The 14,615-nt window shown below is 37.9% G+C and overlaps 1 protein-coding gene across 1 annotated transcript in view; it reads right to left on the reverse strand.

Annotated features, from left to right (window-relative positions):
* Positions 1-14,615, reverse strand: part of KAT6B (lysine acetyltransferase 6B) — a 118,888-nt gene that overhangs the window by 21,636 nt on the left and 82,637 nt on the right. Inside the window, 1 exon segment of the mRNA XM_009277646.1 lies at positions 12,066-12,159. Within this exon segment, the coding sequence (XP_009275921.1) occupies positions 12,066-12,159 (94 nt within the window).

The raw sequence follows: 14,615 nt of genomic DNA on the forward strand, positions 1-14,615 counted from the left end.
CATTTAGAAACATACACACTACATCAGCAAAATGAGAAATTAACGCTATGCTAGCATTCTGGACTTCAGTCTGATTTATAAGGATAATAGCTTTTCTTCATGCACTGTATAACTTAAACTTGTCAATCTCAGGTTCACAGTTATGCATGCACATCACAATCACACATATAAACATTCACATACGCTTCCGCACACAGCAAAGATATCCCAACACCACTGAAGTAACTCTCATACCGAAAACAGAATCAAGTTACTTATGAAAGCCTTCCAGATACACACTTTAAAGATGCCAATGCACTGCTGAAAACCCTGAGCAGACAAGAGCCGCAACAAAATCCAAACTACTGCCAGAAGTTGGAAACAGCTTGAGATCTACTTCTCAGAGGCCCCTAGCCATAAAATGGAGCCTTTCTGTAAGTCGTAAGCAATAGTTTGTGCTGAAAAGATTGCCCTTATGTAATCAGCACTGTTCAACTCCTATTTATATCTTATCAATATTTGTGTCAGAAGAAAACGTATTCATGAGAATCTATCCATAACAAAAGCAGCAACCAGTGAACTACTTGCCCTTGCATGTTCTGAGTTCTTCTCAGTCTCTTTAAAGGCCAGCCCCCACAAATGAATAACCAGACTCGGACAGATGGAATCAAGCACTTTTCCATTAAACTTTGTTTTGTTTGAAACATAACCAAGTAAAATAAGTCCCTTAATATGGAAAGGAAGAACTTGTAAGTTTTCATGCAATGTTCTGTATCAAACCAGAGATCTGAAAGAACAGCAAGTGCTAGTAACTGTTTTTATAATACACCAGTATCTAAAGTGAAGATTTCCCTCAAACCAGCATTTCAAGTTACCCTAAGAGACTTCCTTTTGTCTTAGAAAAGATCAAATACTTTGTTTTGAAATTATATGAACAGGTTGCGAAGACACAGGTTCAAAAGGGTAGTCAGAAAAATCAAAACAGCTGAGTATTCAGACAGGACAGCTCAAGGCAGTTAGGTCAGCTCAGCATTCCAAGTTCAGAGGTATGACCATGAGTGGAAGGCAGAAATAGGTAAGGTGAAAGTGTGAGCTTATTAAGACTTAAGATTCCTAAAACTGTAATTCATGTTACCGTTTTTTCCATAACTAGTCTGTGTGCGCCTCTGAACTGTTCTTATCTATGTCAACGGGAGGAAGGTCAAAGATAGAGGACCTTAAATAGGTGTTAGTACCCTCTTTGAAAGCACTTTTGAGGCAGCTTCAAAGGACTCCAATGCCAAGATCCACACAAACACTATAAAAAAAAAAATAAAGACTAGCTGTAACTTGAGATGCTTAGATCAGTGAACAACCTGCTACATTCTCTTTCCTTCTTTGTCTGGTTAAAGAAAAGCTTTCTTTGTGATGAACAGAGTAAGCCAAAGATTCTTTCATTATTGTTACAAGAAATAATGCCTGCTCTCATTCCCCTCCACATCCTCAAGTAAACTCAACACAGGGGGCCCAAAACCTTTAGTTCCTTTATAGAAAGCTTCACAGAAGAGGTTAGGACTAAACAAACGCCCTTCACGAAGGGAAGGAAAGGTAAAGATGACTGCATTACAGTCAGACCAACAAAAGGTACCCTTTGAGTGAATTAATTGGCTAACACTTATTTTACCTGTGCCAGTTGCCAGTAAACCCCTTGAGTGGTGGTTCTGTGTACAAAGTGGACTACTTATAAGCGGAGTGAAAGCATAAGCAAGAAGAGGAATTGAAGTACCCTTAAAAGCAAGACTTGCATCCAACAGAGGGCATCAGTCCTGACTACCAATCGGATGAATAAATTTGTCAGTAGGTTAAGTAGTTTAGAAGTTCATTAACAAGGCTGGATTGTTCTCGACTTTATAAGCAATGTTTTAAGTTATTATTTAAATTTACATTTTTAAATTATTAAATAAGTGACACTGAACAGTAAATTGTTTACACAACTGTAACTGTTGAAGGAAATTTCCTTTAAGAACTGCCATTACCTTCTGGTGTTCGATGTTGACAGCACAAATACCGTTGTTAAAAAAAAAATATATCAAACGTGCTAATTAGAAAATACTACTTGTTTGTCACCTTATAGGCTCTACGTACTCCTACAAGACTCAACTGACAAGACATGAAGATGGACCTAGGCAGCTATGCCTAATATAACAAGTAAACTGAATACGCCCAGAACCTTTACATGGCACTGGGGCCAACCGGCACAGACAGATGGCATCCATACCATCAAGGTCTGACTCTCAGCTAGAGCGTTAACCTGGCTGTTAACATAATTCTCCCAGATTCATGGCTAAGGAAAATTGTTATCACACTTGGGAACTGACAGATGCCCTGGAACAAAACAATAGCAGGGATGGTTTTAACAGTTTTACAGTAGATAACCAAGTTCTCGAGCCCGAGAGCTTTTCCTATCATTGTTTTATTCATACCTACAAAAGATAGCCTAGTAGTACACTAAAGAACGTGAACAAAAGCGAAATGGGGAGTCAGTACTGAGAAGTCAAAAGGCACATCTAGGATATCACTGCAAATACTGTTATTTGCTCAGGTAAGTGGTCACGACACATACTTCATAAGGCACAACAGAAGATGCAAACTGCATTTTTGTCTTACACGAGCAGCAAAACGTCATTGTTGTTCATTTGCTCTACTAAAGCATGCTGTAGAACAAGGAATTAACCAAGTAAGATTTAGAAGAAAGAACCAACATATGAAGGAGGTTATGAGGGAATCTCATGGTGATGCCTAGTTAGCCAGCAGATACAGAAACTGCGTGATAAAAAAAGCACACATTATCTACCAAGCACCAAACACAAAAATCCATTTATTACAGCACACTTCAAAAAGCTAAGCCCAAGACATGGCAACCTGCTAAATATCTACTGTTACAGCAGTAAACAAGCAAAAAAAAAATTTCTTTACAAGAAGGCAGAACTGCCTGTTAAAAGCGATGGCACTGGAAGAAACATCAGTTAAGAAAGCCACAAGGTTCTCTCATTGAGGTGAGATGCCTCACTGTGCGTCAACAACAGGGTGACAGGCTACAAAATACCCAGTTTGTCTACTGACTTGCTGCAACAGAACTACACTCTGCAGTCAAAAGTAGGAATTCCTGATCATTAAAGATGCACTACTTCATTAAAATCTGTTTTCAGCCACCAGTCTTTGGCAGATGGCTTCTCCTGTTCACTAAGGCCCTATAAAGACAGCTTTGTCCAACAAACATTTGTTTTCATTGTTACCATGTTTGGCCTTGCCTTTTAGCCGTTTTCAATGCTATCTAAAATAAAGATGCTCTTCAGTTAAAACAGTCTTAGCTTCTATATCTGAAGTGACATGCCTGATTTCTTTTGCAGTTCTGATAAATGCATACTGTCTTGAAGCTATATAAAAGCGATGCCAAGAAATCCCAAGAGGCTGATTTTCTTGGAATAATCTTAAGTCAACAAAGCTTGATTCAAAATCCATCTTTATTCCCCCCTCATCTAAATCTCAGCTTGACAGAATGTTCCTTATTAGTTACTTAGGAGAGGCCAAACCCATGCCTTCAGGTCAGCAACATAATCAATCATCAAGAAAAGAACATAAAATAAGCAGCAGCATTCAGGCTCCCTCACAAATTCACAGCTCCCACAGACAGACATTTTCAACTCCCTCTTAAAGAAAGAAAAGAAAAAAGGCAGATAATTCAACCTTTCATTTGGACACAATACATCTGTAAACACACCAACAAAAATGACCACAAGATTGACGTGACAGTGTTCTGTACTGGGGTACACAAGTAAGTCAGTAGTAAAAAAAACCCCAACAAATCAGAATGATTCAATATGGGCCACCACAGGTAGTAAGTGACACAGGCCTGTTTTATACAGATCCTTAAATCTGTGGTGTTGACTTCATAAGCATAGTTTGAGAACACATTTTTCCAATAAAGCCTATTAAAAAAAAAATCCTGTTCCTCTCCACCCTCAGCCTCTCATTCTCACCCTCCGTCATTTGCCACACCCTCAGCAGTAACAAAACAGTTCTTTTGGGACTGTAATGTGAGAAAGGGAATGCTGAAATGCTCTTGGTTAAAATAAATTTTATCGTAAAAAAAATTCCACTTCATTCCCATCTCAATTCTGTTTACAGAGCACAGAAAAGTATAACTGTAAGTAACTTATTCCTAGATCGTATTTCTGCTGTATTTCAGTATTTGTTACAGCAAACTGTAAAACATCTTAACACCAGACTTTGGAAAAGAACAGTGTAAGGGTGTTTACAGAAAGACTTCATCATTCCACAGCCACCCTCTTTTTTTAAAATGTTATATCTACTTCATATCCATATTTGAGTAAAGTAATTATACATCAAAAAAACATTCCTTCTGATTTTCTTGAAGTAGTTTTTAAAAAATATTACTTTCTGACCAATTGTATTATTTCCCATGACCAGATTAAGGGATTTAGACTATCAATTCTATATAAACACATACCAAAGAAGTAGATCCAACCACTTACAGCCCACTGCTGCTTCGGTCTAGCTCTAAACAGCAGGCAAGTATCAGAAGTAGTTCCCAGCAGTTCCGTAAGCATACCAGAATTTACATGCCATACATGTGAATACACTTCCTCTGACCTCTCCTAACAGATTTGCTCCATTACAGCATCCACCTTTACCTTTTCTTTTTTCCCCAGTCAGCTTCGTTTTCCAGAAGTTAATTTATGAATTAGTATAAAGAACACAAGTTTTCTCAGTTCGAGGTCTGTGTCTTGTTTCCAGTTGAATACAGAGTTTTAAGTCAGTTGTGCCCCTCCACCTGTTACTACAGGGCAAGTCTACACAGCTACTTAACACAAGGCTACACAGCAAAGAAATTGTGTGAATTCATTATAACAAAGAAGAAAACTGTATGTCTTTTCATTACTTCTGCCCTCTTTTGCCCTTTTAGTGCTTCTATTAATAGTCTGTCATTGTTTCTGTGTTCAAGCAATGTTGCAAGAAGAAACACCACCATTTCCATACTGTAATGGCTTTGCTCGTTTGCCTCATTCCAGCTTCCTACCAAAAAAATTAAAGCCCTTCAGTAAAGAAAATTTTTCACCTTTTCCAAGGCTCTTCCTTTACTGATATAACTTTCTCAGAGCCACTGTAAAAGCCTCAGGCAGCATTTTTACTCTATCCCACCACTTAATTCCAACACATTTATTGTATTTTAAAAAAGTTACTCATCTTCAAAACAGGGATGACATTTTCTCAAATGCTAGTATCATCCATCAGCCATATGTTGCCCTAAATGACAGGTCACGTGTTAGTCCATTACTAGCTTCAATTTTTGTTCAACTTTTTTTTTTTTTTTTTTTGGATGACTGCATAAACTTGGTGCTTCACAAAAAGTCATTGCTTTTCAGGTTTCCACAGCACAGTAACCTAATTTGCTGTTAAAGCAGAAAGCCTAGAAACACTACAGCAGGAACCAGAGATAAGAGAGTTATGAAATCAATCTTTTGGCACAGCAACATTTCCAAACTTTCTTAATATACCAAGCACCACAAAGGCAGCGTGAAAAGATGGAACTAGAAGAAGAGCACACTGTCCAAACCACAACTAGCCATGGAAAGCTCAACCCTGACTCCTTCTGAAGACACTGCAAAAACCCAGGACATAGTAATGGACATCAGTGAGAAAACTAGGTCCAAAATTGTCTAAAATAAGTTCTTATTTTCAATAAAAAAAATAAGATTTTGTCTGTATCAGAAGACAGAGCTTTTGAAGTATTTGGGCCATGAAAAAGTTTCAAATCACTAGCTGATCCTAGAAGAGAAAATGCTGTTTGAATTGAGCATATTCAGAAATAAGCAGTTTTATTTTTGAACAATATTCATGGTTTTCTTCAAGCTTAGCAGAAATCAAACCTCTTCCCCTTCACAGAAAAACTGATCTTACAGCCTAGACCACCTCTTTACCAAACTTGTAGGGAGAACAAAACTGCGCTAAAGACCAGAAGAAAATCTCATACTCTTCACAATCTCCTTAAATTGTGCCTGAAGACTATCCTAGGTTTCATGCAGTGCAGTTTTTTCAGCTTGTTTCAAAACTGTCTCAAAACCACTGGCAATAAGAAATAAACCCACTGTCAATACAGGTCTATGTTACATGTCGATGCTTGTGGGACAGCTTTTGTGCCTGAAGTAATTCCCTGGACTCAATCCACAGTTCTTACCACTTCTGCATGACTGAGCCCTAAGCAATGGAGATCTTCCACATTTGCATAGAGATGCAGATCTTCTGAAACAAGTGCAAACTGGAAAGAATTCAAGAATGCACTTTACAAAGGTATTCATCCTTTTTTTGCCTATTCACTGCTCCATCACCATCCCTTAACTTCTCAGTGAAAGCGCATGCAGGATCATTACGTGATCCGGGTTTAACAAACACCTTCGAGGACATCTGTCCTTACTCCCCACCCACTTTTAGCCCAGAATATTTCACTGATTCAGCTTTTGCGCACAAAAGCCCCTAAACGGTTGCATGTGGACAAGTGATTGTAGGAATTTACAGTGGAGGAGAAGACAGGACTAGAACTGAGATCAAAGAAACAGGCTGTAGTTCCAGATCTTCAGTCAAGTTCTTCAAAGCTGGGAACAGCAAATGAACACTCCACCCTACCAAATCTTGTTCATAGGCCTTTGCTGAGCTGTTTCCTATTGACAAGCAACGTAGGCTAATGAATGTTGCCACTAACCTCACTGACTTCGAGCAAAAAAGTGGATCTCTCTCTCTCAGTTACCAATTTATAAATATCGGTAATGGTACTGTCCTCCTTTATCAATTGCTCTGATACTTACCTATTAAAGTATTTAGGAGGGAAGACATAACTTTTCATGATCAGTTTATTTTCCCTTTACTTGTACAGCCAATTTTTTGTTCCTCTCATCCCTTGTAAACTTGCCTTCCCTGGTGTTACACATTAGATACAAAGACATTTAACAGAGCCACTTTTCCTACACCAGAATACAACTCCTCAAGTAATACAAATTCTGTTTGTTTCTTCCACTGCCAGGCTTGAATTGTCTTCCCCTGTCATGGTTTCCTCACAAAAAAAACTGAGCTACACATCCCAGAAGGGAATCAGGGGTTAGTTCAAGCTAATGGAAAAAACAAAGCCATTAAAAGTTGCACGCAATAAATGATACAAAAGGTCAAAAAGTCAGCACCAACTTTCCTAAACATACAGACAAGTGAAACCAAAAAAACCCCACACACCCAAAACAAAGAACATATGTAGCCCAAATGGAATCCCAGCATCATTAAAACAGGTCTCCTCTCTCAGGCAAGACTAATCATTTCACAATGAACAGATAAATCGAATCAAAAGAAGGCATTCAGAAGGGGAGGAAGAAACTGCTACAATCAATTGGACAAGATAAACAACAGAAGGCTATCAAGGACTTCGCTCCTCAGCGTTGAACCCAGTTGTTACTGTGATGCAAATGAACAATCAACATACTAGCCAGCACAGTTGTAAAGGTTTATCCTAATATTGCCACATGCATTTTTTTCCTCCCACTGCTGCTGGGCCTCCAGCATGGAATTTGCAATCCAGTAAGCAGAAATACGGGACTGTGATGAGATGAGCTTTGTGAGGAAGCGTGAATCAAAGGATTGCTTTAAACTTACAGAAAACAAATACGAAATACTGCAGTATTCCATTCTAGAAATACTGAACTCTGTGTGTTAGATATGCCAAATAAAGAAATACTAATACTTTTTGGCACTGCAGCCTAATGAATAGAAACAGAAAGCATATGAAGATCCTAGGCTTTGTGAGAGCTCAGATCAAGAAAGTAAAGAAAGACTTCTTGTATAGAGAAGCTGCTGAAGTTTATAGAAGAAATGGGACTGCACGGAGAAGAGCAGCTACAACACTGTAGCTTCAGTACTTGCACTGTCAAAACCAAACCAGCAACCGGCTGAACTGACAGAGGACATAAAAAGACTCGCCCAAATGCAAGTATACGTAATCCTCGTGACAGGAATGATAGCTGTGTATCACCACAAATGGACTTATACATGGACATGAAGTGCAACAAACCCAGAATGGGATCTTGTAGAGCAAAAGGCTGCTCTCTGGTTTATTTCTGGATCAACTTAAACTGGAGCCTACTTGCCCAAAATTTAGTTTGCAGCAAATACGAAAGATTCATGCAGAAGTCAATTGTTCTCCTTCAGGTACAATCCTGCAATCACAATCCAGTCAACCTCACAGAATAGAAGAACAACAAGGAAATGAAAACAACAAAAAAAGCCCAAACCCAAGAAGTTTGGCAAGAATTATCAGTCCTGTAGAAGGCAGGAAGGTATAAATATAACAAGCAAATTAAGGCCCTTATTCTTTTTCTCGAACTGCTTTTGTACATTTAAATACACTCCAAGTAAAAACTAGGTTCCCTATGTGAAAAATCAGACTGTTATAAAATAACATCTAATAAAGCATACTCAGTGTAAACAAAATGAAGACTTCATGTAAACCATTTTGTCTTCAGTATGACATGCTTCTAGAAAACAAAACAGGTTAAACTGATTTTATCTTACAGTAAAGTGAATTAAGCAAAATGAAGCATTATCAAGTCTGCAATTTTAGAAACAAATAGTTTCACCATTTGATAAATATTTAGAACTACATTTTTTTTCCATTTTTAACAGCCCAACAAATTTCTATCACAGTCAAAACCCATAACTTCCCTACCCCCCCCCCCCCCCCCCCAAAATCTTACCAGGCTTTAAAAACCAGAACAAATACAGACGCATATATCGTGTTTTTAAAAATAACATTTCTAATTTAAATGACCAATGACATACAAAAAACTACACATGAAATTTTTGCTGAACACGATCAAGCTAGAGAGCTCAAGCATTTTACAGCACGCTTTCTTCTCACAAAAAACTGAAGTACTCTTCCTAAAAATCTCTTTTCCACATGTGAGATTATAGATTCCTGAAGATAGACAGATAGACCTTACACAAAGCTTTATGTTGGTGTCTACAGAGTAAGAAATAACAGTATCATATCAGTTCCTATTTGAAATACAGCTAAGTTTAAATGTAGTTAGCGAAAAGTTAAGTTGAGAAAAAAATAATCAATAGTCAGACAAATACCTATTTTTCTTTTAGCAAAATGAAATAATTTGTTTTCCCTTCTCAAGTTATAGGATGACCACATAGACTCATCTGTAAAGATTAAATTAGCTCAAGACAAAGGAATGCATCACAATCTGAACACACAAATGCATTTCACTTACCGAAAAAGCAGCAAGTTATGTACCACAAACTACATTGTTACCAGACTGCTGACAAAGCAGAAGTTGTGTAGTGGCTTACGGCTGCGTTCTTTCCAGCCTTTCTAACTGTCAAATGTTGAGATATATACAAAGTAATGTGAGCAGTCAACTGCTTGCACACAGTTCTTGAGACTTTCCCTTTTGTGGTTTGTAACTATCATTTTCTGATAATTACTCGCTCAGTTACATTTTTATTATTTTAGTCTAAAAATTGTTGTGGTTATTGTTATAAGAGAGACAGATACCAGTGACTGCTTCACAGAATTTAAAATAGAGCAGGTTAGATGCGTTACCCAAATGAAGACAAATGAAGACTTAACATTCAGAGCATAACATTTATTTTCCAGTAACTTTATGAGAACATGACCATCTAGATAATGTTACTGTCAAAAAATGTCTTAAAGTATTCTAAACTTGCTCTGTTCAAGTTTAGAATAATAACTGGGGTTTTGCTACATCCCATCTTCTCAAGCCAGTTGGAGCAACTTATTCTCAGGAGACTACAAGTGAACAGAAAGGATGAAGTACAAAGATGATGTTAGTCAATCAATTACAATATAGGAGGTAGAAACACAAATAAAATTCCAAGAAAAAAAAGTAAATAATTGATTCTGAGTTTTTTTTGTGTGAAGACAGATTTTGGACTCACTAATCCAGATGGGGCCACAGATGCCCCGTTTAATGGCATTCAGCCTCCACCCTGCAATAGGATATAAATACAACCAGCGAAAACAAGCCTTGAAGTTTTACTTTCCTTTCTACACCTAGGGAAAAACAGCCACAAGCAGTTCTCTTGCTACCTTTCATTTAGTTTGCACCTCACACTCACTACAGAGCCAGACTTTCTCCATCACCTCTTGGTTCTTCATTCTGTCAGAAACTGAGACAGTCTGATGCCCGGTTAGTTACAGGAACCTCTGTCCAGAAAACAAAGGGAAAACACTGTGGAAAGGTACTGAAGGACTGACTGTGTGCTCACAAAGTGGGCAGTCTCTTAGCCACAGCAGAAGCTAAAGCTAGTCTCTGGACTATGCCCAGCATGTATACAGCTGCGGCCTATACCTGTGATACGAACACGTCTGCAAAGAGGAAAGGCGTAATAGCAGCACCAGATAAGCTTCAAGCTAAGGATACCATTAGGTCATGTTGCAAGTCATCACAAAAATCCTAATGATTCAAACAACCCGATGTGCTTCCAGATTTTTCCAGAAGCGTAAGAGGACAGAACACCCTATTGATTTTTCCAGATTAAATAGCACATTTCACAGTAACAGACAGAGCACGGATCCAGAGAGACAGAATATCCATATCCAGACCTTCTGTGGAATCCACGGGTTTCATAGCTGTACCATCAGTTTTGTAGACATAACTTTTGCAAACTCAACCAGAATAATGTTTGTTGAGAGTGCTTTTTTTTGAAAGACACCACAGAGTAAAAACCAAAGAAAAAGCCTAGAAGTACTTACCAGTTGTGCCCAGTAAGAGTTCCCCATCTCCTTTTGCAAGAGATCCTAAACCTAAAATAGGGCCAATTTCTACCTAAGTAAGCTTTAAGTTCACTCCGCAGTTCGAGAAAGATGCGGTACTTCTCACTGCCTTTCCTATAAGGTTGCAGAAGGCACAAAATGGAACAGCTGTTGTGTTCCGCTCCAGTGATGGCTACATTTCAATGGTGGATCAAGTGGTCCGGAACCATCCTTACCTCACTCACAGGGGTATAGTGAAGACTGTTTATAAAGCCATACATGATGAGACATACTAAGTATCTTTATGAACTCTACAGTGTAGTCATGCTGGGCAGAACACTACAAGACACAGAACTTGAAAACTCTACAGTTACAAATTATTGTCTTTGTCCTGCTGTTATACTGCAATGTATTTTTATCTGCATTTTAATGTTCTTGCATACACCTTCAGGGCAAGAATCCTATTATATTAACTATCTCTATTGTCATGTAATTCTACAGTGCTTTAAAAAACATAAGTAATAATGAAAACTAACCACATACAATATAAGCTAATTCCTTATCCTCCCTCTAAATTACAGTAGGAAGTTGGGTTCAGTAGTACTGAGGACACGTAGCTGAGAAGTTTCTTTAGACGATTTTGTTTGGAGTTTCATTGCAGCTTAAAGATTTGGGGAATAATAAATCTATATTTAAACAAGTGTGCCTGAAGCTTTCTAACAGGTCAGGCAACTCGGCAAAATAAAGCAGCGAGTACATATACAGCCATGAGCACCTACACTTTTTTTGGTAACAATTTCCACTAAGGAAGTGATGAACTTTAAGACAAAAACCAAAACACATTCCTTCTATGTAGCAATTCTTCAGCTAAAACATATCTTCTTTCAGCTAAAGAACTAAGTTAGAAACATTAGAATGTAGAGAATGCCTTGGACTAACACCTTCTTAGCTTTAATCACAAATAATTGCCTCTTCTTATACTAATGAGCAAGGCAAAATGGAAAGTAATTTAGACAATTCATTCAGGGTAATAGCTTTGTGAGCTAGTATTACTGCTGAGAGATTCATTCTCAATTTCCTTGAGTACAATAACAGAGCAGCAGTAAGTTTTTCACTTCAGGAAGTTTTTCTATCCTATGTAAATATAAACAGGAATCCCATTATCTATTGATAAAAACAACAAAGCAAGGTTTCATATGTTACAGTTTCTTATAACAGCCATCAGCTCCCTGGATCACAAGTGTAAATAAAACACTTCACTTACTGAAATCAATGAGAAACCTTCCAAATCCTTGCCTTTGGTATTGGGGCATGATCATTATGCAGGAGACATTATACTTCTGCTGGCAAAGCTTTTCCTGTGGGAAGGAGAAACAGATCAAGTATGTCAAAGCACTGCTGAAGTGGGCAATTGCCTGCACCTGCCACTGTCCTTGTAAAATATCCCAATAAGGTGAACAGATGCATGGGGTCAGTACCAAAGTCAAATAATTCCACGTTAATATTTAATTTTAAGAAGGAAGTATCAAACATACTCTTCAAAATATTGTTTTTATTAGTTAACTACTCAGCATCTTAAAAATTAAATACATTGTCTAAACAGCGTAAGTGCTGTAAAGGAAGAGGACGGGAGGAAGAGGGAAATATTTTCATGCTTCACTGACCATTCTGTCAAGGATATAAAAGTGGAAAATAATATCCGTACACATGTGTTTTGTGCAATTGCTATGCTAAGTGCCTGCTGGTTTCCATCTTTATTTTGTCTTCTTTCTCTGAATGAATATGGGGTCGGGGTGGAGGGGAGGAACCCCATACCCACAGAACTAAGAAGTCTTACTTGAAGCATACTAACTTTTTCAAAGCTGAATGCTTCTCACCTGAATCCAAATTAAGGCAGAATGCTCAGAAGCCAGAGCTCTTTTAGACAGAATGAAGTCATATAACACACAGGCAATAGAGGCAAATATTACACTGATTGTTTAAGACAACAGAAGGAAGAATCTGAACTAGGAGCTGTTCTAACAATGTAAGGTTATGGATTCTTTCAGATTTATTGATAAAAAGGAAGAGCCTTGAAGCCTTGTTACCTTTAAAAGATCACATACAAAAAAAAAACACAAACCCAAAATCAGCCCTAGGTAGTCTTGAGGGAGACCAAATAAACCAACCAAAAATATCCAGGTCAGCATAACTGACAAGAAGTTGTGGCAAGCACATGGATAGTTTAAGACACCACCTATCACTTCAGCCTCCACACATAAGATGACACCAGACCAGTGATGACACTGACAGGATCCCATGCCAGTATGTTAGTTTCCAAACATTTCTTCAGCTGTGAGAGCAGATACCTATGCCGTATTTCGCAAGGTTTCTTAGTTTCTATGGTATGGTGAAGTATTTTCTCTGTACAGGCTTCCCAAACTCTCAAGACTGCTGCTAGTACAAAGTTCACATCCTGGCAACGTATTTGTAATCAGGGAAGAAAAGCCAGAGCACTTCTGCCAGCAAAAGCACACACACTTTAAAAAAAAAAAAAAAAAGCAGGACAACACATACAGTTCAGTAAATAATTTCAGTACTTCGGTTGAATTTGAGATGAAGTTTTTGGTTGTTTTTTTTTTCCCCTAAGTTTTGGTAGCCAAAACATTTGTGATCATCAGATGTGACAAACAGACTGGCCAAAAGCAACAGGAGTAAAGCGGGGGGCGGGGGCATCCTCGCTGAAAGAAGGAACAAACATCAAGAGACACTCATCCTAACACCTGCAGTACCTTAAATAAATCTACTAGAAAATACTTGCCTATATCAGAGTTGACATGTTTGTATGCCACAGGAACTTCTGACTGACCTAACAGACAGTGCAAGTTGTGCCTACACATCTCACTGTTACCGTAATCCCAGGAAGGCCTGCATCTCAGAAGAATTGCTCAGACCCCCAAGAGATCACTATAATATACAGGTACTCTGACATGATTTTTAGACTTCTTTAAAATAATATCTTCATACAAATCACTTCTTAAAGAAAGAAAATTATATACTGAGGGAGGTGGTGACACTAGGGGCAAGAAGTACTGAATTTCTGAGTAACTATACCAATTCATCATATCTCTTATGGACAAAGTGACTAATGGAAGCTTTTCCTGTTGCAGACACGTCTAATTATACTTCACCATTATTTTTGGTCATCTTTGTCAAGACAGTCCACATAAGCATTATTTTTATCTATAGCAGCCATCTAGTGCTTTAAAATTCAAAGCAAAACCACAACCAATAAAGACATCCACTCTAAAGAAGGCATCCACCATAAAGTTAGGCACTGCATTCTTACACTCAGTGCAATGAGTAACGGCATTAGATCAGACTGTACACAAGAGAGGAACACAGCTGGCTGTTTATGTCCAAATAGCCAGCGTGAACTCCTAACAGTAAAACCATGAAAACACATCAACATTTTAAATACCTAGCACTTTTACAAGTTAGACTTGGTATATTACTGCAAAAATGGTAGGGGGAGGAAAAAGATTTAATTTTCAACTGAAACCACAACACATTCTGGAAAAAACAAAACAAAAACCAATAAAACCCACAATCAAACCAACAAAGTAAAACCCCAATGCATGTGGCTGAACGCACATACAGTTTCCCAATTTGCATCAGTCTGAGACAAGAAAGTACGAGTATATTTGAGACAATGCATATTATATTTGAGATTTACAGAGAAGATTCCAAGCTTCTGAATTGTTTTAGTTTGCTGTTGGCACAATTATTAAGGAGAGCAGGAAATTACAAATGTTCAAAAAAACCACTTTTTTTT

The sequence above is a fragment of the Aptenodytes forsteri genome, unplaced genomic scaffold (assembly GCF_000699145.1).
Source record: "Aptenodytes forsteri isolate BGI_AS27 unplaced genomic scaffold, ASM69914v1 Scaffold15, whole genome shotgun sequence".
NCBI classification, from domain to species: domain Eukaryota; kingdom Metazoa; phylum Chordata; class Aves; order Sphenisciformes; family Spheniscidae; genus Aptenodytes; species Aptenodytes forsteri.